At 33.1% G+C, this 23,749-nt stretch overlaps 1 protein-coding gene across 1 annotated transcript; it reads left to right on the top strand.

Moving 5' to 3' along the window:
• Positions 1-4,261: 4,261 nt before the first annotated feature.
• On the top strand, positions 4,262-22,620 carry ZSWIM2 (zinc finger SWIM-type containing 2; the record flags this gene model as incomplete). The annotated part of the gene is made up of 9 exons (XM_081242386.1): positions 4,262-4,426; positions 5,555-5,631; positions 7,189-7,229; positions 13,377-13,587; positions 14,646-14,897; positions 17,798-17,882; positions 18,584-18,693; positions 20,728-20,881; positions 21,808-22,620. The coding sequence occupies 9 exons, from the start codon at positions 4,262-4,264 to the stop codon at positions 22,618-22,620; spliced, it is 1,908 nt and encodes a 635-aa protein (XP_081098512.1).
• Positions 22,621-23,749: the final 1,129 nt, after the last annotated feature.

Genomic DNA, 23,749 nt, shown 5'->3' with positions numbered 1-23,749 from the left:
GTTTGTTGAAATTTGCCAGTTCATTTTCTATTACTGTGTAAAAAATGACCACAAACTTAGTGGCTTAAAACACCACCCATTTATTAGTTTACAGGTCTGTAGGTCAGAAGTTGAGGCAGGCCTGACTAGGTTCTCTGCTCAGGATATTACAAGGCCAAAATCAAGGTATCAGCTAGGCTGTAATCTTATCTGGAAGCTCTGGGGAAGAATCTGATTTCAACCTCATTAAGGTTGCTGGCAAAACCCAGTTCTTTGTTGCTATAAGTCTAAGGTCACCATATCCTTTCTGGCTGTTAGTCAGAGGTTGCTGTCTTCTTCCAGAGCCCCCACTACCACCACCATCACCACTGCTTTATCACATGGAGCCCTCCATCTTCAAGGCCAGCAAGAGAATCACGTTTTAATCCTGGCCTCTCCTTCTGCCACCAGACAAAGAAAACTCTGCTTTTAAAGGATTTGTGAGATTAGATTAGGATGACCCAAATTATCTCCCTTTTATTAACCCAGTCAACTGATTAGTAACCTTAATTACATGTGCAAAATCTCTTTTGCCATATAACATGACATATTCACAAGAGAGGGAATTATGCAAGGGCAAAAGTCATTGGGGTCATTCTTAAAACTCTGCCTATCTCAGCCCTCTCTAGTTCACTTTAATATCAGAGGTTGAAACCTTTTTAATTTTTTTATTATTTTCATAAGCTCTTCAGATTGAAAAGGATCTGACATTAACTACTCAGTTTTTCATCTTAAACAATAGTATCAATCACACTCATAGTTGGTTGCAAATTTATATTAGACTTGGATGTGCAAAATATTGAAGTATGTTCTCTCTATAAATGATCCAATCACTTGCTAGCCACTACTCCCCTAATGGGGGGGGGGAAGCATAACTTCATAAACTCATTTAGTCTGATTTAATAAAGTCTTTTGATAAATGTTATATATTGCCAAAGAAAAATTGCACTGGCAGAGTAAACAGGCAAAGAAGTCTATTCAAGACATTACAGCAGGGGAGAGAGATTGACCTCAACTGTACTGGAACAAAAGGTGGGAGTTTTGAATCCTTTGGTGAGCTAGTTGGAAAGTACTGGAGGACCTTAAGGATAAGATTGGTCACTGCGATTAGACCATTTATGTTTGCTATTTGGTGATTATCAAAGTTAGGCTCCATGCTGCCACAAAAACTGGGAGATAGGAGGAATATCTTTCTTGATTCTATTTCAAAGGGATGGCTAGCAGGTTCTTGAGAAAGATATTACTAGGTTGTAAAACTGGCAAAATTCTGTGAGAAAATCTGCATCTCAAAGGGGCAGTGAAAGAATTTACAATTGAAAGTTTTCTAAAGTAAATTCTCTAAGAAAAGGGAGGTCAGGGACTTAAAGTCCAGAAGAAATCTGTCTGAAGTTTAGTCAAGGTGAGAGGAATGTTAAGGCTACTTCGGTCACTATTAAGGATAAAATGTTTAGCATTTCAGTTTTCTACCCATCACCTATTTCTCTCCACAAATGTATATGAGTGTTTGAGGAAAGTGAAGCTTATGTAACCTTGTGTCTGATGACAAAAGATGGAGACCTTGAATCCATACAATGTCCCCTGGATTCTTGCTGGTCACTTCTGCAGCGTGGCCACTGTTGATCACCTGTTGGTAATCACTGAGTTGTGCTGGACCTATTGGATTTTTTTTAAATGGAAGGTATCATGTTGCTTCCTCCCACTAGAGTCCTTGGTTCTATTTGCTTCCAGTCTTGAAGTCATTGAGTTCTGCACCCTCTGTATCCACTAGTATTCTGCCCTTCTTTTGTGACCATTCTCTAGGGGTAAACACAAATTCCTATATTCATTATATATCTTTACCCCTTGAGAACCAGGGCATTACCTCCAGTTCATTTACCTGTCTTCCACTGGCACCTCTGCATATTGCTTATCGTGTTTTAGGGCACTGACCTAGAAACTCAAGTTTCCTACTAGCCTATACCTCCCTAACACTATTTCAGAAGTAAGCATACTACTACTACTACTACTAATACTACTACTACTACTACTACTACACACACACACACACACACACACACCCTAGATATTCTCCGTCTTCCCAAACCCAGCTCATTGTTTCAATCCATCCCTCCACCTACTCCCACTCTTACCCCAACACACACATACCCACCCATGTTGAGATTGGCAGCTGACTGTTTCCACTGACTTCTGTTATTCTTCTTCCCAACCCCTCAGGGCATTCTCTTTCATACAATTCCCAGGCTTAATACTCTAAGCCCAGTTTTTTATATCTTAATCTGTAGCTATAATAATTTTTAATTCCTGTCTTTTATAACCAAATTGTATTGCTAAAGGGCCTAAAACTTAGTTCATGTAATTCAAAGCTTATCAATGACTTTCTAGCACTAACCACTTCCCTCTTTCCAGGGCATTATGCTTCAAAATGGAACTTGGAGGGGAACAATTCTCTTAAATATTTGCAAAATATTACCCCTGTCACACACTCTTGAGATGAAGCAAACATATGGGATAGTCACCTGGCTATAAAAGTGTTTTTAAAGTCTTAACAGAGATACAAAAACAAATGTCTTATAGCTAAAGTTCTGTCTAGCAACCTGTGCTTTCTTTTTTTAATTTCCATAAAAGTATGAATACTGTTACTTTTATCATTCCCCAAAATAGAATTTATGAACCTATATTCAGTTGAAATAATGACAATTGTGTCTTAAAGATGCGATCTTTTGAGAATGCTGTTTATCAGTTACACGTGTAGCAAGTATTATTACCTAATTATAAATAAAACAATTTACTTATTTATTTACAAAGATAATTTGAACAATTATTTGCTATTGTTTGTTTCTTAAAGTTCCCTTCAAAGTAATTCTTAAATAACTATATACATGATATATGTAATATATATGGAGATATATTATGTATGTATGTGTGTATATGGAGAGAGAGGGAAATGGTGGTTGAATAAAGTGCCTTCACTCTGAAACCTTACTCACCTTATCATTTAGAAAGTGTAGACTGTCATTTATTTGGAGTTTTTTTTAATTATAAGTATTAATAAATAAACTAAGTTAATTCAATTTATAAGTTCTTGTGGTTTCAATATGTAGTTTTTTCTTAATGCATAAGGTTTAACATCTAGCACCATTAAATTAATGGTAAAGTGGCAGTATGGTAGTACGTACATTAGTTGTTATTAGTAAAAATAGGAGAGTAGAGATAAAATTTAGTTAAGTTAAAACCTTAGACCTAGGATTAGATGCTGTTTATCCAGATGTCTCACATGTGAAAGCTGCCATTTCCATCATCTTCTTTCATACTGGGGCCTTTGGCCATTTTCTCCTTCCTGCTCTTGACATAATCTAGTTGTGAGTTCCTCCCATGATAAAATGGGACAAATATCCCCCATCTTTATGTTTGCACCACCAACTGGCTATTTCCCGATTTCAATTTCTTAAAGAGATATTGCAGTAATGTGGCTTCTTTACTTGACTCATACTATATTACAGCTCTCCCCCTAGAACGTAGTAACAAAGCTCATAGACAATTTGAACTATTGAGTCAACATTGCATAGCTTATTCCTTCAATTGGGATTTGTAAATTTAGAGGGCATAGAGGCAATGGATTCCGCACCCCACCCCAAACACCCATCCCTACACAAACATGCAACTTAAAGATGCTCCCCTCGTTTAAAGACCATCCCCCCACCAACACATACATCCCTACTTAAGAGTCTAACTTCCCAGGTTAAAATCCTGTCTTCCACATCATTGATCTTCCCCCAGCGCTTCATTCAGATTATGCACCTAGTACGCAATCGGAAAATGTTTGTGGAACACTGTTGAATGTCAACAGTCACTCTGGGCTTTCGGATAAAAATGATGAATCATCACAGGATAATTTCAGCATCCAGAGCCCAAACTGTAACCGGGTTGTGCGACTATCCTAACACAGAATTCACAAGCCCCCGCCTTCGAGGAACCAGCAGAAGGAACGCGAGAGATTTGACAGCGATGACTTTGACCACCAGCTTTTAAATCAGCCAGTTGGGTATTAGAAACACTCTACAGTCAGGATTGTAGCTTCAGGAAGGAGTGGAGGCGGGGGTGAGCTGCGGAAGCAAACCTCCGCGCAAGGCACTCTGGGACACTGCGACTCCAAGGCAACCGGCGGGCACGCGGTTGTCATGGAGACCGGCGGGCGACTCTGAAAGCCTTGCGGAGGGGCTGCCTTCGCCCCTACCCAGACAAGATGCTTCGCGGAAGCTGTAAGGCCTCTGAAAGGCGAAGACACTTTATTGACCGCCTCAACTGGCAACAAGACCAGGCGCTGAGCAGCAACATCTACCTCCTACGAGAGATGGGCCCCACCTCCTTTCTACTGAGAGAGGAAGAGCCGGAAAACAGGGATTTCCGAGTAACTACCACCCCCAACCCGCCTCGGCTCCCTGCCATGCCGACCCGCGCGGTCCCCCCAGGCCCACCTTGTATGTGGCCACTTGCTGCCGAACCCCACCCGCGAGTGTTCCAGACTCTAAAGATGTGCACATTGCAGAGCGAAATAGTATTTGTTAGAAAAGTTCCATTATTGGAGGTTAGGACTCCAAATTGCATCCAACTCTTCTAAGATGATGGCCTTTGATCTCTGGGCTTAAAAACGGGAGACATTTTATCTGAATATATGGTTTGCATTTACGTGCGTTCTCAGATCCGTTAGCAGTCACTAACCCTGTAACTCAAACGAAATGAAAATCGTACAATCTGTTTACAAGACGTATATATTTGCTAAATAAATAAAATCGGGTTTTCTTTACTTTTTAGACAGTCTGAAGCTATAACAAGACCCTTTTAAAGTATGGCTTAAATGGTGATTCCTTGGAAAGTCTTAATGAATAAAAATTCTTTTTAATTTTCCTGAAAGACCACAGATATTTCATATTCTCAAATCCTATTCTCACCACTCAAAAATCAGCCACCACTCTACCTCCCAGGAGTTGACTTGAAAATTTTTAATTTAGTGTCATGCTGCTTATCTCAGACGTCCTTTTTTCACTTTATAACCCTTAGAGCATTTAATAAATAGTTTAAGCCAGTACAGACTTGGTGAATAAAATTAGTTTTCTTGAATAAAATTAAACTCACCAATTGAAACGCACAAAACAAAAACCCCAGAAGAACTACTTTACAAAAGGTCTTTAGCTCCATTGCAAAGTAGAATTTCCTTTCAGTTAAAAATTTATAGATTTTTTTTCAAGTTTTTAAAATTACATTTCTTTTCTCTTGCCTGAATGTAGGTCTCTTAAAAACAGTCTTAGCTGACAGTGCAATTTGTTTAACAAGGCAAAGAATAAGGAAGTGAAAAATCAGACTTGTGTCAAGAATTAAGATGTTCCAGTAGACTATGTTCAACATTTTGGAGTCACCTAAAATACCTAAACTAAAATATCTCTTGAAATCTATTTTAATCCAATTATCTATTAATTTTACTCTGTAACTCTAAAAACTGACTGGAACATTTTTTTAAGTATGCATTTTTCTTTTGAAGGTTTCTCTAGGAAATCCTCATGTTTGTAATTGTGCCATATTTCTGAAAGGAGGGGAACTTTGTAAGCATATATGCTGGTAAGTGACATTGTAATGAAGATCTTCCACAAAGGAACATCTTGGTATATTACATGTTTTGCCTTCTTCATGGCTTGAGTACTGCAAGATTAAAGAAATTTGGTGTTGGGAGAACTTAAAGATAAAATGGTTGTAGCTTGTCAATATCATTTTGGATATTTTATTGCATCCCAAAAATTAAGTGGGGTTTAAAAATTAAAGTGAGGTAAGCATACTACCACCTCTACATGTTTGGAATGTTATTGTTTTTAATAAGAAAAAAAAATCAATGTTTAGATTTTCATTATGTACAAAGGTGAAATGTAACAATAAAACAAAAAATCTCCCCAGTTCACATCACTGATGATAATTGCATGGTTCATTATGATATTTTTAAATTTTACTATTTTCCTTTTCAATAAGCATTTGACTATGAATCTTTTAAGATTGAAATAGGACTCTGCTGAAGATTACTTCTGTCAAATATAAAATTTTTCCTCTAGAGTCAGAACCTGTTTATAGGTGATCCCAGAAATGAAAAACAAAAAAATTCCTTCCATGTAATTTAAACCCACATCAACTCATTTGTTTACCTACTATACTTATACCAACAAATCACTAATTATATTATTATAGAAAGTTTGTAATTGATATTTTAAGAGAAAAAATCAAACAAGAAATTAAGAAAAGTGTGTATCATATTTCTAATGCTTTTCTTTATAGGTTAGAAAACAGTATATATACATATAGGTGTTATTTTCAATGCTTTTATTTACCAAGTTTTTGTTGTTTTGATCAGTTTTTATTGAGCATCTACTAACACAAGTTATTTGCTCTAGTTAGCATAAAAATATAAAATATGGTCCCTTCAAAATTTGCAATTTGGTTTTATTATTATACATAAAATAGGTTTTTTCCATTTTTATTTATGCCAGCTTCCTCAGAGCAAGGGCATTCTGTTCTGATTTTTATGTAATGTAACTAATTTTTTACAGTATGTTTACCATAAACTTAATGGAAATATAATCCAAGTATTTAACATACTAAAGTATATTTAATATATTTAAGTAAGAATTTAATATATATTTCCCACTTTTTAAAAAAAAGTCATATTTCATTATAATTGGTGATATTTGAAAGTATTTTTCTGTTATACATACCTAGTGGTATGTATAGGAAAACAGTCATTTGTTACTCTATCCAGAAAATTCCTCCATTTCCAGGAGTAAGAAACTTCCAAGGAAGTTTAAAAAGAGTGCTGTGAATACTTAGATTCCCTCACTAACCTCTCTTTGTGGGCTACTCTATGTCATAAAGAAATACATGGACTCTCTCTGCCAAATCTCTTTACTGCAAATGTCTTTTGTTTCCATGTATCATAGTTTTTTCACATATGCTTATTTTAAAACAAAAATTTAACGACTCCTGTAACAGAAAACTGATGAGAATTTTGTTTATCCCTAACACTTTCAGCAATATAAATTCTGTAATGCCATTCCTATTCTAAAATTAATAATACCTTTTGAGGTTATGTCAGAAATAAATGTTTTATTTTGTTTTTCTACTTTTGAATATTAGGGTCTTGTTGAAAAAATTCAGGCTTCCAAGGAATCATGAATGTAAGTTGTGTTTGTGTGTTTTTACTAATTTGAAGTTAACGAGTTTAATAATTGTTTATTTAGACATATTCTAAATTTAGACAGTTATTGTCCAGACAATCTGAAAACTGTAACACAGTTTGTTACATTTAAGACAGTTGGAACATTTTTTCTTCCTATTTAACAAAAAATGTAACTTTATATGCCATTTCACATTAAAAAGCACTTAATAAAAAATGAGGTGAAATAATGGCCAGGTTTTCAGTAGAAAAACTTTCCCTCATGAATTCTAAGCAAGGATTTACAGTAGTTTCTGTATCTAAATTTATTTTAATTATGAGAAAAATGGCAAATGTAATTTTTCAGGTCCCAGAAATAGTTGACATGATACATAATTTCATTTAAAAATGTTTACTCACAAGTTTTTATGCAAAAAAATATATGTATTTTACAGTTAAATAGTTTTTATGTCAGTACCTCCATTGAGTTTAAAGTCAGGCATATGAATTTTTTTATAATTTTCAATTTGAAATTTAATTTAAAATTAAATTCTAGAGTCCTCAAAAATAAAAGAGATAGAAAAATAATTCTATCACAGGTTATTTAGATTTATACATTTTATAATAAAGATGCTATCATTATGGAAATGTTTCCTGCAAAGATTTATTTAACCTATACTAGATTCATCTAAGAACTGCAAAGGCATTTAACATTTATTAATAAATGTTTATAATATTCATAAAGAATTAAAGTGATAATCAGTTTTCAATTTTTTTCAATTCAAGTTATTGGTTCTATTTAAGCAAATATTATATAAGTACAAACACAGTTAACATTTAAAAGTCCTACTACATAATAAATTAATATTAGTGTTTCACAAGGGTTTTTCTTTTGTATTCTTCTCTCTACCCATTTTCTTAGAAACATCTCATATTTTCTGTTTCCACCTGTTACCTCTGTAACAGTGATTTCCACATCTTATCAGCAGACCAGTATTTCCAGCTGCCTTCTGAGCACCACAATTTTGGAGGTCCCACAGGCATTTGGAATAGTAAATTCCCCCCATATGTGCTCTCCTGTTGTATTCCCTACCTCACATATTGGCTTTCCTTTTTCTTTAGTCTCCAAAGCTAGAAACCTTGGCATTCTCCTGGTTTTTCCTTTCTCATCCTCTTCTCTCGTAAAGAAATCCTGTTTATGTTACATCCTACCTACTTCTCAACAGTGATTTTACTTCCCCATCCTCATTCTTACCTTTGTTCAACCTTCATCAGCCCTTAGTACTGTCCTTTGTAGCCTCCCTGTTTCCAGCACCTGCACTTTGTTGCTTTCTCCTTCACATTGTAGACAAAAGGTTCTTTCTGAAATGTCACCTACTCTGTACTTCACCCTCTCTCCCAGTCCCTTCATACACAATAATTAGGTTGGATGAGTTCATGGATATTGTTTTCTTCTCTATTTCTCCATTGTATACACCTGAAGTTAAATGCTCACATCCTCTCCAAAGTCTTAGTTATTATCTACACTATTTTCCATATCATTTTCACAAGCTTCTATACTAGGGCTACCCAACAGAAATATGATGTGAACCACATATGTAATTTTCTGGTAACATATTATAGAAAGTAAAAATAAACAGGAAAATTAGTTTTTTTTTTTTTTTTTTTTTTTTGCGGTATGCGGGCCTCTCACTGTTGTGGCCTCTCCCGTTGCGGAGCACAGGCTCCGGATGCACAGGCTTAACGGCCATGGCTCACGGGCCCAGCCGCTCCGCGGCATATGGGATCCTCCCAGACCGGGGCACGAACCCGTATCCCCTGCATCGGCAGGCGGACTCTCAACCACTGCACCACCAGGGAGGCCCAGGAAAATTAGTTTTAATAACATATTTTAATTTAACCCAATACATCAAAATATCATGTCAGCATGTAATCAATATAAAAATTATGATATTTTAATGTTTTTTCATACTGCCTTCAAAATCTAGTGTTTATTTTACATTTACAATGCATCTCACCTCAGACACTATATTTTCATTGGAAATGCTTGATCTGCATTTAGACATCATAAAATATTCAGTTGAAAAATAAATTCATATAATACCCAAATTGTTATAAACATAAATTTTCCAGAAACTATAGATTATCAGTTTTCCATTTAACTTTAAATAAGACAAAATTTAAAATTCAATTTTCAGTCACACTATCCACATTTCAGGTTCTCAGTAGCCACATATGGCTAATGGCTACCATATTGAACAGTACAGCTCTACCCAATTACACTCAACAAATATTTATTGTACTGCATATTAGGAACTCTACTAGGTGATTTTTTTAATAAATTGAATCATATGAATTGCCAATATTTTTTCATCTACAAATATAGCAATTTCATATGGATCAATCTAATACTTTATATCATATCCTTTGTGCTCTTGAAGGCAGAAACCACATCTTATTCTTTTTATAAATATCCATATAGTAGGAAATTTTTTAAATGTTTAAATTTGATCCTATATATTAATTTTGAAAAATTATATTTCCTACTAAAATAAAATATTTCTATACCTCATATTTAAAAGACGTTTTAGCTACTCAATGTTGAGAAAATCCTTTGTGCACAAATATTCAAAGAAAGTATGTCTCAATAATGTTGAAATTTATCATTTAAATGAAAGTTTGAAAATTAAAGTAATTCAAAGAAAGCTATAAACAATTATTCAATAATATTATGTAAAGTATGTACATAAGTGTGGAGAAGAAGGTAGTGAAGCAGAAGCATTTTGAACATCATTCATAGATTATTTTCTAAAACAAATCTGGAAACAATTATTTGTGCCCTAGTGTTGCATACAAGAAACCCGAGATTCTCTTTTATTTTTGAAGACCTATAAAGATGATTACATAGGATTTTTTTATAAAGATATCAGTTTTTGAACACTGAATATTATTTTCCATCACCCAAACAAATGCTTCCCAGTAAAACCTGGCTTCATTACCTAATGGTTTTTCCTAAATACAATGTCTAGGAAATGCCATCTTGTCCCTTTCTCAATTAAATATTTATGGATAAAATAAAAGCTGCATTTAGGAAAATTTTTTAAATACCCACCACAAAGATATAATAAACATTTTATTTTCTCTTTTCTTTTTTGACCTTGTATTTATGTATACCTAATAGTCTGTGGGAATTCTGTGTTCTGCTTTTGTCACACACTGTTACTTTATATTTTCAGTGCTATGTAGTCTCTCTCATTCAAGTCATCAGTGAATATTAAACTATGATATACCATGATAGTGTATGGTATATCATAATTTATTTAACATTCTTCCATTTTAGGCATTTAATTTACTTCTGACTACCTGTTATATTCTTTGTAAATGAAACTTTTTCTTCTCTCAATTATTTGTGTCGCCTGAAGTCTCATTAACTGGATCTTGCAGTAAAACTATTATTTTTTTACTGAGATATAATTGACATATAACATTATATTAGTTTTGGGTAAAACTTAATGATTCAATGTAAGTATATATTGCAAAATGATCAACACAATTAATCCAGTTAACATCCATTACCACACAGTTACAATTTTTTTTTCTTGAGATGAGAATTTTTAAGATTTATTCTCTTAGCAACCTTCAAATATGCAGCAGAGTACTATTAACTATAGTCACCATGCTGTACATTATGTCCCCATGACTTATTTATTTTATAAGTGGAAGTCTGTACCTTTTGACCACCTTCAGCCATTTCTCCTACCTCCTAGCCGTCCCCTGGCCCAACATCTGGCAACCATCAATCTGTTCTCTGTATCTGTGAGTTCGAGTTTTTTTTCCTTTTTAAGTATTAATATTTTTATGTCAGTCACCCATAGGTATTGCTTTATAGCAATACTTTTGCTGATTTATGATTTCAGCAGTATATCAATTTTCTGCTAGCTTTGCTTTTTGGATTCATGTTTTAGGCATATTTAACCATATTACTTAAGCATAAAATGGAAGACATTAACAGCATATTTAAGTCTCCAAAGAAAATAAAGATACATGGAAATATTTTGAAAAGCTAATAATATTTCTATAATATTAGAAAAAAAGACTAAGTCACACAAAGTGGGAAAAAATAACAGATACAAAGTTCGTAGTAATCTATTCATTCCTAGTAAATTAAGTAAGAAAATAGTTTTCATTCTTCCATACATCTAACATACCCTTAGGATCTAAAGTGCCCTGAAATAACTTTTTCAAATAAAAAGAGAAAATAACATAAGGCAAACAAGATGTAACATTCTATTTATTTATTACCTTTTATTTAGATTTATTCTGTGTCTGCACCTCATTTTGATTTTAACTCACTTTTCTTTTGATATTAATGAGATTGAACATCTGTTGACTTTAATATTTGTACAACATGTGTAAATTAAACTTTGGCTATTTATTTATTGGGATAAAACTACACACTCTTCCTAAATATAGGGATTACCCCTCTTTGCAAATGTTTTCCTAATGTCATAATTCTTTTTTATATGGTTTCATTAAATTTTGTTTTATATATATGTATATGGATTTTTGTGTGTTGCTAAATCTGACCATTTTTACTTTTATGTATATTGTTTTGGTACTTTGAAAGTTGTCTATCTTCCATAGTATTTTAGAGATTTTTTTTCTGCTAGGTTTTCTATTTTATTTTTATTCTTCTTTATAGCATCCATGTGTAGTTGTATTGATATAAATTGGAGGTTGGTATTTGGTTTGAAGTAATTTAATTTTCTCCATATTTCTACCTAGTTATCTCAATAACAGCTATTAAATAGTGCTTCTTTTCATCCTTGTTTCATAATTTTTATAGTGAGTTTTGTTTTTTTATAATACATTATGATATCTGATAAGGTTAGCTGTCTTACTCTCCTTTATGAAAGAATATTCTTTTATAGTCTCATACATTAATTTTTCCAAATTAATTTCAGAAGATTTTGTTTCTCCCTTTTATTCTCCAATTCATGTTATACCACATAGAACAGTTTGTAGCCAGCTCCTCTTATGAAGTTTTATGTTTCAGTATTTCTGCTGCTCTAGAGAATCTTTATCCCCCAAAGCACAGTCTTCTGTCTTCATTTTCCTCCTCATTTCTATAGGGAGCAGATGTTTCTGTGTCTCTGTGACAAATAGCCCTCATCCTCCAAAGTAATGATTAATTAAAATATGATATCCTCCCACATTCCACCTGCCATGCCACCTCAGACAAGGAACAGAGATTTCTGTATTGAAATGTAACTGTGATGTTTTCAGTATTGTTAATGTTTAATTGGTAATCTTTTTAGGGAAAACGGAGCTTTTCATTATCTTGCAAATGATTTTTTAATCTCTATGTATTAAAGAATATATAAAATGAATAGAACTCAAGGGACCAACAACAGCTGGCATTTAAATTATGTTAAAAAGAGGGAAAGAAGAGGGGCATGGGAATGGGCCAGAGAAAAAAGGAATCTAAGATGCCTTGATCAAAACTATATGCACTTAGTACACCATTTCTTAGAAGGACAGCAGGATGGAGAAAATTCAGAATTCAAAGACTGTGTATCCCAAATGTATAGGCAGTATAGTTCCTAACAGATTGTCCTGAGGAATACTGACCAAATCTATGAAGAATGTGGCTACCGAGACACTTGTGGGGACGTAAAACTAAGGAAAATAAGCGCAACTGTGTCTTCATCTCTCATTATCTATTTACTAATTTATTCATCTAACAAATGTTAATTACACTAACTACTCGAATCTCTCTTCTCCTTTCTGTATTTGTGCCCATTTCTTTTAATACTCCTGTATGATGATAAATATTTGTTTATGAACAAGAGAACAGATCAAAATGTAAGAGATGATTATAACACCAATCCAAGGAGGAACACTGTCATATAATTAATCTGAAACCTTTATAATGCACTGGTTACACTGACTCTTTTCAGTAACAGGAAAACAAGAGATAACTTCTATTCTTTTTATAAATGACTCTTTTCTGACCTTTTGGCTCTGAAAGGAATACGAAAAGTGGTAAATGTCAGTGTAATAATTCAATCTTTCTGATATTTGGGGAAAAAATCCTAACTTTCCGCCTAAGTTGTTTCTTTGTCTCCAATTTGCCACTGAATTTTAATACTTTGGAATTTATCGTTAGCTGCTTTGCGATTAGGTCTTGTGGAAAGAGAAATCAGCAACTTGCTTCGAGGGATACATCGAGTTCAAACTCCCCAACAAGGAAGGAACAATGAAAATGCACAGATTGAAGAAGATGGTTACATTAAACAGAAGGAAATTAGTTCAGATGATATATGCTCTATTTGTCAAGAAGTACTTTTAGAGAAAAAGCTTCCTGTCACCTTTTGCAGGTGACGTGATTTTTCTTTGGATTCTGGAAACTTATGAAAAAATTCTAGTTCAATATATTTGTAATATGTTATGAAACATGTTGATAGAAAAATAATACATATTTAAACAATTATACTTAATTGGCCTTCTTTTATTTCCTAACATGTTGTGAGAGGTCCTATGCTAACTCTAAATATTTCTGGGCTACATTTTAAAGGATGAAAGTTAAAAAATAACTCCACTTTATTTACTTTTTCACTTTAAGCTATTAAAGTAGATAATTTTCATGTTTCTGTTTTATACACATGAATAAATGCCACGGCTTAGAGTAGTTACAAACAGTTTTTCTGAAAGTGAAGATTATTTTACTTTAAAATGATAAAAATTCTCTTCAGCTTTTCTAAATTTTATCTTTAAATAATTCAAAATATCACTTATACATAAATGTTTATTGAGAGTATTGTACTTAACCATTCTTCAAAGGCACTGTAAATTTGGACTTGGAAAATTTGGGCAACCATTTGGTATTGAACTTTTCAATTCTTTTTTTTTTCCTGATTATTTACCAAAATTTTCATCCACATGTATTTTTTTCACATAGCTGCTTCTTTTGCATATTTTAAAATTACTATTTCCCCAAATATTATTTCTCTCAGCAGATATTTATTGGGTACAACCACATTCATATTGTGTGACTTCTAGAAAAATAAGGTGACACCCCTGCTCTCAGTGATGCTTCTTGTTTAAAAACAATAATTATTGTTATAATTTTCCTTTTTGTTAAGACTATATGCATTCTCACTTTAAAAATAAAAATATTATAATGATGCAAAATTTTTTACCACCATTTCACTGAAATGGAAAAGATTTTGTTTGGAATTCTGATGTACTAAATTAAATATGATAGATTAGATTAGATAGATAAAATAGTGTTTATGTGTGTAATCAAGCTATATCTGGAGAATCAGTTCAGAATCTATTTTTATAGGAAATAAATATGGTAGCACAGAAAAAAAATATATATATATATATAACTTTGCTGTATACAAATGGTAAAACTGGATTTTATTTCTAACAGGTTTGGCTGTGGCAACAGTGTTCATATAAAATGCATGAAGATCTTAGCTGAATATCAGGATAAGATATCACACACTTCCATGTTGAAATGTCCCTTGTGTAGGAAAGACTTTGCACCATTAAAACTTATTTTAGAGGAATTCAAAAACTCTAGCAAACTTGTGGCTACAGTTGAGAAAGAGCGACTAGACAAACACCTTGGAATTCCCTGTAATAACTGTCAACAATTTCCAGTTGAAGGGAAGTGTTATAAGTAAGTATCAATCAGTAATATTATAAATTTGTAGTCTAACTTTTTTTTAAATTTTAGGAAACTTTGAACATTAGAGTACTAGTCATTTAGGCTTCTTCTTTTCCTCCTCTATATAGTGTGTTTGCCTTAAAGATGGCTACTTATTTAGGATTTTCAGACTAGTGATCTGTGTCAGCCCAGTACCTTAAGAATTTCAGTTGTTTTATTTTCTTTACTCACACAGAGTATTGGCTTTGCATTCCAGTCTAGATTGAGAGTCTGAAGTAGCATTCTTTCTTGGAAGCTCTGAACACAGGCTTTGTAGTTTGGCCTAAATGAGTTTCCAAGATCAGAGCCCTGCTAGATAGACCTCTCACCCCCTGTAACTTTCTTTGAACCACCAATGAGGTCATTGCCAAAAACTCCTAGGACTGAGCCAGAGGGATATTGACTAGATCAACTGAACTCGAGTTCCCCAACTCCAAACTGCAATGATGCATGTTTTGTTTTCTTTCACATCTTATACCTTAACAAAAACAAGATACTTATTAGAGAGAGAAATTTTCATTACTTTTTGAGTATTCCTCAAACTTTCCCACAATTCCACACTAAAACATCAATTAATTGCTGTGCTTGGCATATTGTGCTTTCTTAATTGAAATCTTAACTGTATGTTAAGAAGAAAATATTTTGCTTCAGTCTTTGTTAAACTTTTTTCTAAAATGCATCAGTTTACTTTTCACTCTTCCTGGAATTACATTATGATGAGTCTAATTAATATTTTTAAAACCCTCTCATAAAAACATAAACCTGTTTTTAATCACCCCCAATGGTGAATGATACCTTTCTCCTTTAAACTGTTTTAGTCCTTTGTTTTCTCAATGTGTCACATAGAAGTAAATCAACCAGAGCACCATTAGCAAAAGTCTTTATTGAAAACAGCAAGCCTGAGAAAGCTCACTTGAGGAAGAAGGGCAGAATTTTTATAAGGTTTAGCAGGAGGTGTTCAGCTAGTTTCAGGAATGTTGGCTAAAGAGAATTCTAGAAAAAGGAAAGACGATATTTGGCATTAGCAGCCATTTTGGGGGCAATCTGAATTTTTTCAAGAGGGGTGGGTAAGAACAATAAGGGGCTAAGGTAACGTGTGGAAAGGTGGGTTGGGAGGAACAGCTGGGGGTGACAAGGACAGGTGAAAGCCACGGTGTAAAATTTTCAGTTTTTATAGTGCTGTATTCCTCAAATTGTTAATGCGTGGGTGGCTTTGGTAAATGATCTCAAATCTTGCTTTTAAGTATTTTGTTAATGACAATGCTCTCCTCTGTCCCTCTGACTGCTATTTCTGTCCCCAAGGGTGATTCTTCCTACTACCCCTCAATACAGGCATTCTCCACTGTTCTGCTCCCTGCCTGCTGCTCTGCACTCTGCTTTCAGAGTAACTTCTCTACACATTTGGCTCACAATTATTCACATCCATATCTCCTTCCACTCCCTCAGATGCTAACATTTCAGCCATTAGCCTGAAAAAACTATTTCTGGGAGTTTTAGTAATGGTTTGAGTAGGAGATAAGGTAAACTAGTAAGCTTTTCAGTTCCTCTTCATTAAAGTTTCATAATATAGCTACTTACCTTTTAAGAAGTTAATTCCAAAACTATCATATATATATATTAAAATATAGAGATACTTAACTTTTTGTAGCCCAGCATAATTTGATGTATTGAATAAACCGCACCATTGCTTTGATTGGTTGATGTTAATTATTAAGAATCTTCCATGTATGTATAAACAATAATAATGAATAAATTAATACTTGCTGCTTCTAAGATGTCTGAAGGATATATTTTCCCAGATTTCTCTTAGAAATAGTCTTCTAATTCTTTGATAACTTGAGTAAGAAAATAACTTTATTTGCTTGAAATGTTATTTTTGGTGAATATTGCTGAAAGTAAATTAAAATTCTCTGCTTGTGGCAAAATTTTTATAAGTGATACATGTTTAGATTGAGCTTTGTGGAAAATGAAGTTTTTTAGTATATCAATGATTTTTATTGCAAACTTTTTATACATATACCTTTTTCTATTTTGTGAGGACAGAGAAGGAATATAGTACAATTCCTGTTTTCAAGAACTATTCTGCTAAGTATAACTCTAGTATTCATGAAATATAGGAAAACACTGGGTAATCAAATGATAGAATGTCCAATAGACTGTACATCCTAAAGGAACTTAGAAAAAGAGATAAAGGAAAGATAAAGCATTCCAGGAAGACATCATGGTAGGGATATGTGGTAGGCAAAATAATGCCCTCCCAAATATATCCACATCCTCATGCCCAGAACCTGTATGTTAGGTTACATGTTGTAGGGGGATTAAGGTTGCAGATGAAATTCAGGTTGCTAATCATCTGACCTTGAAATAAGGAGGTTATCTTGGATTGCCTGGGCTCAGTGTATAATCACAAGAGTTCTTAAAAGTGGAAGAGGGCAACAAAGAAGAGAGTCAAAGGGATATGTGAATATGGAAGAAAGGCACAGAGAGATTCTGCATTGCTTGCTTTGAAGATGGAGGAAAGTGCCACAAGCTAAGCTAAGGAAGGTGGGCAGCCTCTAGAAGAAAAGGCAAAGAAACAGATCTCTATAACCTCCAAAAAGAAATGCCATTCTCTGGACCCCTTGATTTTAAACCCATTGAGACCCATGTCAGACTTCTGACCTACAAAACTGTAAGATAATAAAGTGTTGTTTAAGCTGCTAAATTTGTTGTAATTTGTTTCAGTAGCAACAGGAAGCTAATATGGGGTGAGATTTAAGATGGGCCTTGTCATATCTGCATAGTTCCCAGCAAATCTTGGCCAGAATTTTTCACCAAAAACAATCAAAATAATTGGATTTTTTCTTGTATGTTTTGGTGTTTTGCATTTTTAGGTGTACCGAATGTATAGAATATCACTTATGCCAGGATTGTTTTGATAGCTGCTGCCATCTTTCTCACTCATTTACATTTCGTGAGGTACAGTATCCATCTTGAACTTCATATAGTGTTTGTATTTTCCTATTGTAAATCTAAGTAAAATCTAAGAATAGGTAACCCTCTGGAATAGAGCTGACTGTGCTTGAATAAAAACCAAAGACCATAATTTTTGGAGAATTCTTTTTCATAAGGATTTATAGGCAATCAGTTCTTATATTGGTAATTTATAAAATCCAACACAATAACAAATATGTAATGATATCACACATAAATCTTAAGGACAGAAATTACAGCCATCAAGCTTGAAAATTCATTTTAAAAAAGATCTCAACACTACAAAATGACTTATAATGCTACTGACAATGATTTACGGTTTTAAAATTTCTTACATCATGGAATTTTATTGCTATCATTTGAATCTAACAAGTAAATAAGTATCTACTGATGCTGAGTAATAATGCTACCTTCTACTTACTACACAAGATAAAACATCCACAATTACCATTATTGATTAATAGATAAATATTTTTACCTTAAAAAGTAATGTTATAGGAGCTGTGCAACAGTATATTAGACTCACTAATAATTTGCAAATTCTTTAATGTGTTAAAAAGCTATCTTTTAAAATGATGAGTATTTATTTACATTATTTTGTTATTGATACACAGCCTACTGATTTAATGCACAAGATAAAAGCTTCCACAATTTGCAAAATAACATTTACCTTTTACCTATTACAGAAGAGAAATCAAAAATGGAGATCGTTGGAAAAAAGATCAGATGAAACTGTAAAATATATAGATATTAAAAATGAGATAGAAAAGATGCCACATTTTCAAGAAAAGCAAGGGTGAGATTCTCAGTGAAATTCATATTTCTTGGGATATTTAAATAATTTTTCAGTTCTGATAAGTTTTATTCATTTCTTTATTCAATAAATATGTATTGAGTACTTATTATATATACTAGGTGACATGGTATTCAAGTGAAGAGCAAGGCTCTGGAGTCAGAATGCTTAAATCCAATCCTAGTACAACCATAGGTTGGCTATGCAACTTTTGGGCTAGTTACTTCACTTCTCCTTGCCACATTTTTATCTTTAAAATGGGGATAATTATAAAAACCAGTCTCAGGAATTTTGTGCATATGAAATGAATTAATATACACAGTAAATATTCAAATAATGCTGTCTATTATTATTATTAATTCTACCAGAGATTGTACTAGGTATTAGGGATATCTAATTTCCTCAGCAATTAAGTGATCATCTAAATAAATGTAAAATTAAAACTGATATATGTTATGTAAAGGAAAAATACAGGGAGCTTTGAGATTTGCTTTGACGTAAATGACCTCTATGGGAAGGAAGGCTTTCTTTCCTTATTGCCCTCTATTCCACCCCGAGGGAAGGAGAATGCTAAGGGGATTGGTTGTATTTCAAAACTCTGACTAGTGGACAGTCATCCAGACCTTTTGCCATACTTCGTATCAATTAAAGAAAATTAAACATACCGTGTATAATTAACATATTAGGTACACTATAAAATATATACAAAGCTCATTTTAATAGGATGGGATAAAATTGAAATATTTTTTAAGGGACCATTTCAATGAATTAACCAAACAAAAATTGTGCTTGTTTATACATATGTATGTGTGTATATATGTATTTCTATCCCACATATATATAGTAGATAGGTAGATAGATAGATAGATAGATAGATTTCTGTCCAACCCAGTGGATATCTAGCCCATGCCCTGTGGGTGCTCCACACACTTCAGAGACCACAACTCTTGTGGAGCATAAAATGCTTTGTGGGTATGAAAGGAGCCTATACAAAGTCTCTCCATCTCCATTTCCCTTGGCCCTGGCTGGGTATCACACTTCAACCTATTAGAATGATATACTGTATAACTAATGGTTTAGGAGGTATTGTGGGAGGAGACAAGAGAATATTAGGGATAGAAGGACATTCTAGGCAGAGAAAATGGAATAAGTAAAAGGAGAGAGTTTCAAGATTTTTTTTAAAGTGATTAACAACCTGAAATAATAGAAACACACAGATTCTTTTTAGTTGACAATTAAATGACCTTGGTAGAAGCAATTTTTGTAGCATGATGAAAGTTTGTCTGAAGAGTAATGAGAAGTATAACGTTTTCTACAGAATATATTTGAACTTTATTCTGAATGACTTTTGAATAATAGGAATGCATCTAACCTTTTAACCAAGATTTTGTTTTTTAATATTGTTTTATCAGTTGCTAGTGGCATCATATTTACATTGTGTAATCTTAGTTATGTTTGTTGGTACTTTTGGTACAAAAATGGGGTTGGTATCTTTAGAGTTCATTAACGTGGTCTAACAATACAGAAGTAATAAGCATATACCCCAAGTGAAATGTCTCCTCATAGATTATGACCTACCAGTTTATAATAGTAGCCTGGAATATTTAATATGTTTTACCACGTATCTTACTTCCTACCAGATGACAGAGTGAATTGGGTTGTATTTTTCTAAACACAAACCTGTGTGTTGGCTCAATCTGAAATAATTTGAGTATATGGTTCTCACCAAAATTATGTTCTGGTTTCATTGATGTTAAAAAGTACAAATCAAAAAAATTCAGGTTAGTATTTTTATTTGAAATGACTAAATTAAATTTTGTTCCTTATGAAGTTGATGTTGAAGTTGGATCCATCTTGTTCAAGGTCAATACAATAGATTTTGTAACTTTATAATGTACGAGATTTATTATCTTCAGTTCTAGAAAGCACTGGGTTCATTCGCATTATTTATTTGGAGGTTATTACCTGTACTATTGATTACTTCCTTATCTACAATCACATATGACCATTCATGTCTCTCTGTTTATTCTCATTTAGCCAAGTTTACACACCAAAACACGTGGTAAGGTCACTGCCTCTCTTACTGATCACAAAGAATAATAAGCTGCTTGCTCCAGGCTACCAGTGTCGACTTTGTTTGAAGGCATTTCATCCTGGTCAGCATACAAGATTGCTACCATGTACTCACAAGGTAGAAGTCACATCATTTTAGTCTGACTTTCCCTGTAGGGCCAGTTTTCACAAATGAAGTGGCAATTTAAGTCTCTCCTTTTACTTTTTAGTTGAATTATGAGCAGAGATGTTCAAATTGAACAGTGTGTGCAGAAAGCTAGAGCGGAGACTATTGAGAAGGCAGCTCTGTCCCCCAAGGATGGATTCCTATTAATTAGGATTCATTTCTGTATAAACTATTGAGGAAAGATAAAATGGCACTTTAAGTTAGATTCTCTTATCTACTTTAGTTACCTGTAAAAGGAAAAGGCTTATAGAATACTAACTTTTTAATGTTATTTTTATGATTCTTTAGATGAAACAGAAATGCTTAATTTGACATAGTTTATTATTATTTCAAATGAACTTACTGGAATCAAAGTCTAAAGTTGCTGAATCACTATGTAGTGGTAACCAGGTTTTTTCTGAGATAAAGTTGTTTTAATAAATAAACTTTTATAGCTTTAGAGTCACCCTTACTTATAATGACTGATAATTTGTTTTCTTCCCTAGAAGGTGATTTGTCACGTTATGTCTTACCATCATCATATCAATTTTCAACTCTAGTTGGCTATGACATTTTTATTACTTAATCATTTTCATTCATTAGAAAGCAACAGTGAAATTAATGTCTTGAATAAGTAGTGAGTTTTTAATGAAATTGCAAAAATGGTATCCATAGAAGGCTTTTCATTTTAATGTGGAAAATGAAGATCAGTCTCTAACCAATTACATTTTTAAGAGAACTTCAAAATATTTCCATAAAACTTGATGAATTTTATTACCTTCCAATATTATGAAACAGTGTTAAAAGTAACACAATAATGAAAGTGGGGAAATTTTACATGGATAGTATACATTATAAACAAGATAATATATCTCTGATTAACATAACTTTTTTTTAAGTTTCATAGGAAGTGTATTGACAGTTGGTTACTCCACAAGTGCAATTCATGCCCTATTGATGGACAAGTTATATATAACCCTTTAATCTGGAAAGATAGAGCAGTGAATGGACATGCACATCAATCTGTTTCAAACACAAACATCATTCATCTGTCAAAACAGAAAGAACCAGAACTTTTTATTCCTGGTACTGGATTAGTATTAAAACAAAATGGACTTGGAATTTTACCTATCATACCTCAGCATAATTCTGAAAAGTTGACTACGCCTCAAAGTCCAATAGATACTTATCAGAATATAACAATAGATGATCTGTATTCTGTCAAAGTAGATGATTCAAATTCAAGAAAAACAATCTATGAATATAAAATTAGCCAACATTTCGCCAGCTATCTCCAAGATTTACCCACTGGATCCTTTGGAAAAATATCATCTGAAATGTTTTTTCCTTCTGTTGATCACAAGAATATTATATATCCAGCTGGAGAGGAAAACCCATGTATCAGTAAAAAACACCACGCCGGTCAAAGCCAGAAGATAAACAAGGACTGTAAACGTGTTAACCACAATTCAAAGAAGACTCTTGGTAATAAAATAAGAGAGGACAACACGAGACCAAATACTTTGCTTCCAGAAGATTTAAATCTTATTGTCAATTGGGGTACAACTAAGCTTGGTTTGTCTAAGAGGTATAATAATTGTATGGGGAAAATTAGACCAAATTGTAGTCATCTATCCAGAAGGCGTATATCTCACCCTTTAAGTACAAAAAGTACTGAGCTATCTTTAATATTGGAAGGAGTTCAGTTATAAAAATGTATTTTATTAAAATCAGAAAATATTTGAATATTTAACATAAAAATTTTTTTGTAGAACATAAAAATGCTATATACTCTTGACAAATATTCTCTGTTGTTATTTTGCCGACTTGTCTATGAATAATGACCTACAGCTAAAGGGAATGGCCTCATTCCTTATAAGACTTAAAGAATTAGGTATCTTAATGAGTATGTTCAGTATGTTATGAATTACAAATAATTTTTAGAACTTTCACATATGACTTTACACTAATTAAAATAATTGTTTTTAATTAAGGAAATAGATTTTCCATGCCCTGAGTCACTATTTTCAAACATTTCACTTGATGACATGTAACATACAGGGATTCTTTCCAGGTATTTTTACATTTTCTTGCACTAATAATCACCACAAACCTATAGGAAAATCCAGATGGTGGTTTTCTTTTTTACTTTATTCCTTAAAGGAGGTTTCTTGTAAAGGAAATGAAATAAAATATCCTTATAATGCTATAAGCTATGCCACATTTATAGTGGTTTTACTGGGGGTTTTTTTCATCAAGAAATATATAAGTACTACCAAATTCCCCCTTTCTTATTGAAGTATAGTTTATTTATAATATTGTGTTAGTTTCAGGTGTACAGCCTAGTGATTCAGTATTTTTGCAGATTATATTCCAGAATAGGTTGTTGTAAGATAATGAGTATAATTCCCTGTGCTATTCCATTATAGATTATTACAAGATAATGGGTATAACTCCCAAGTATAGCCTTGTTGCTTATCTATTTTATATATAGTAATTTGTATTTGTTAATCCCATATCCCTAATTTGTCCCACCCTGCTTCCTCCCCCCTTTGGTCACCACAGTTTGTTTTCTATATCTGTGAGTCTGTTTCTATTTTGTATATATATTCATTTTATTAGTTTTTAGATTCCACATATAAGTGATATCATGTAGTATTTTTCTTCTCTAACTTATTTCACTAAGCATAATATTCTCTAGGTCCATCCAGATTGCTGCAAATGGCAATATTTCATTCTTTTTTATGGCTGAGTAATATTGCATTTTATATATATACAGACACACACACACACACACACATACCATCTCTTATTTATCCAGTCATCTGTTGATGGGCACTT

This window comes from Mesoplodon bidens (genome assembly GCF_964165515.1).
Source record: "Mesoplodon bidens genome assembly, chromosome: 8".
Taxonomy (NCBI): domain Eukaryota; kingdom Metazoa; phylum Chordata; class Mammalia; order Artiodactyla; family Ziphiidae; genus Mesoplodon; species Mesoplodon bidens.
Note: the sequence above shows the minus strand (reverse complement) of the source record. Positions and strands in the feature narration are given on the sequence as shown.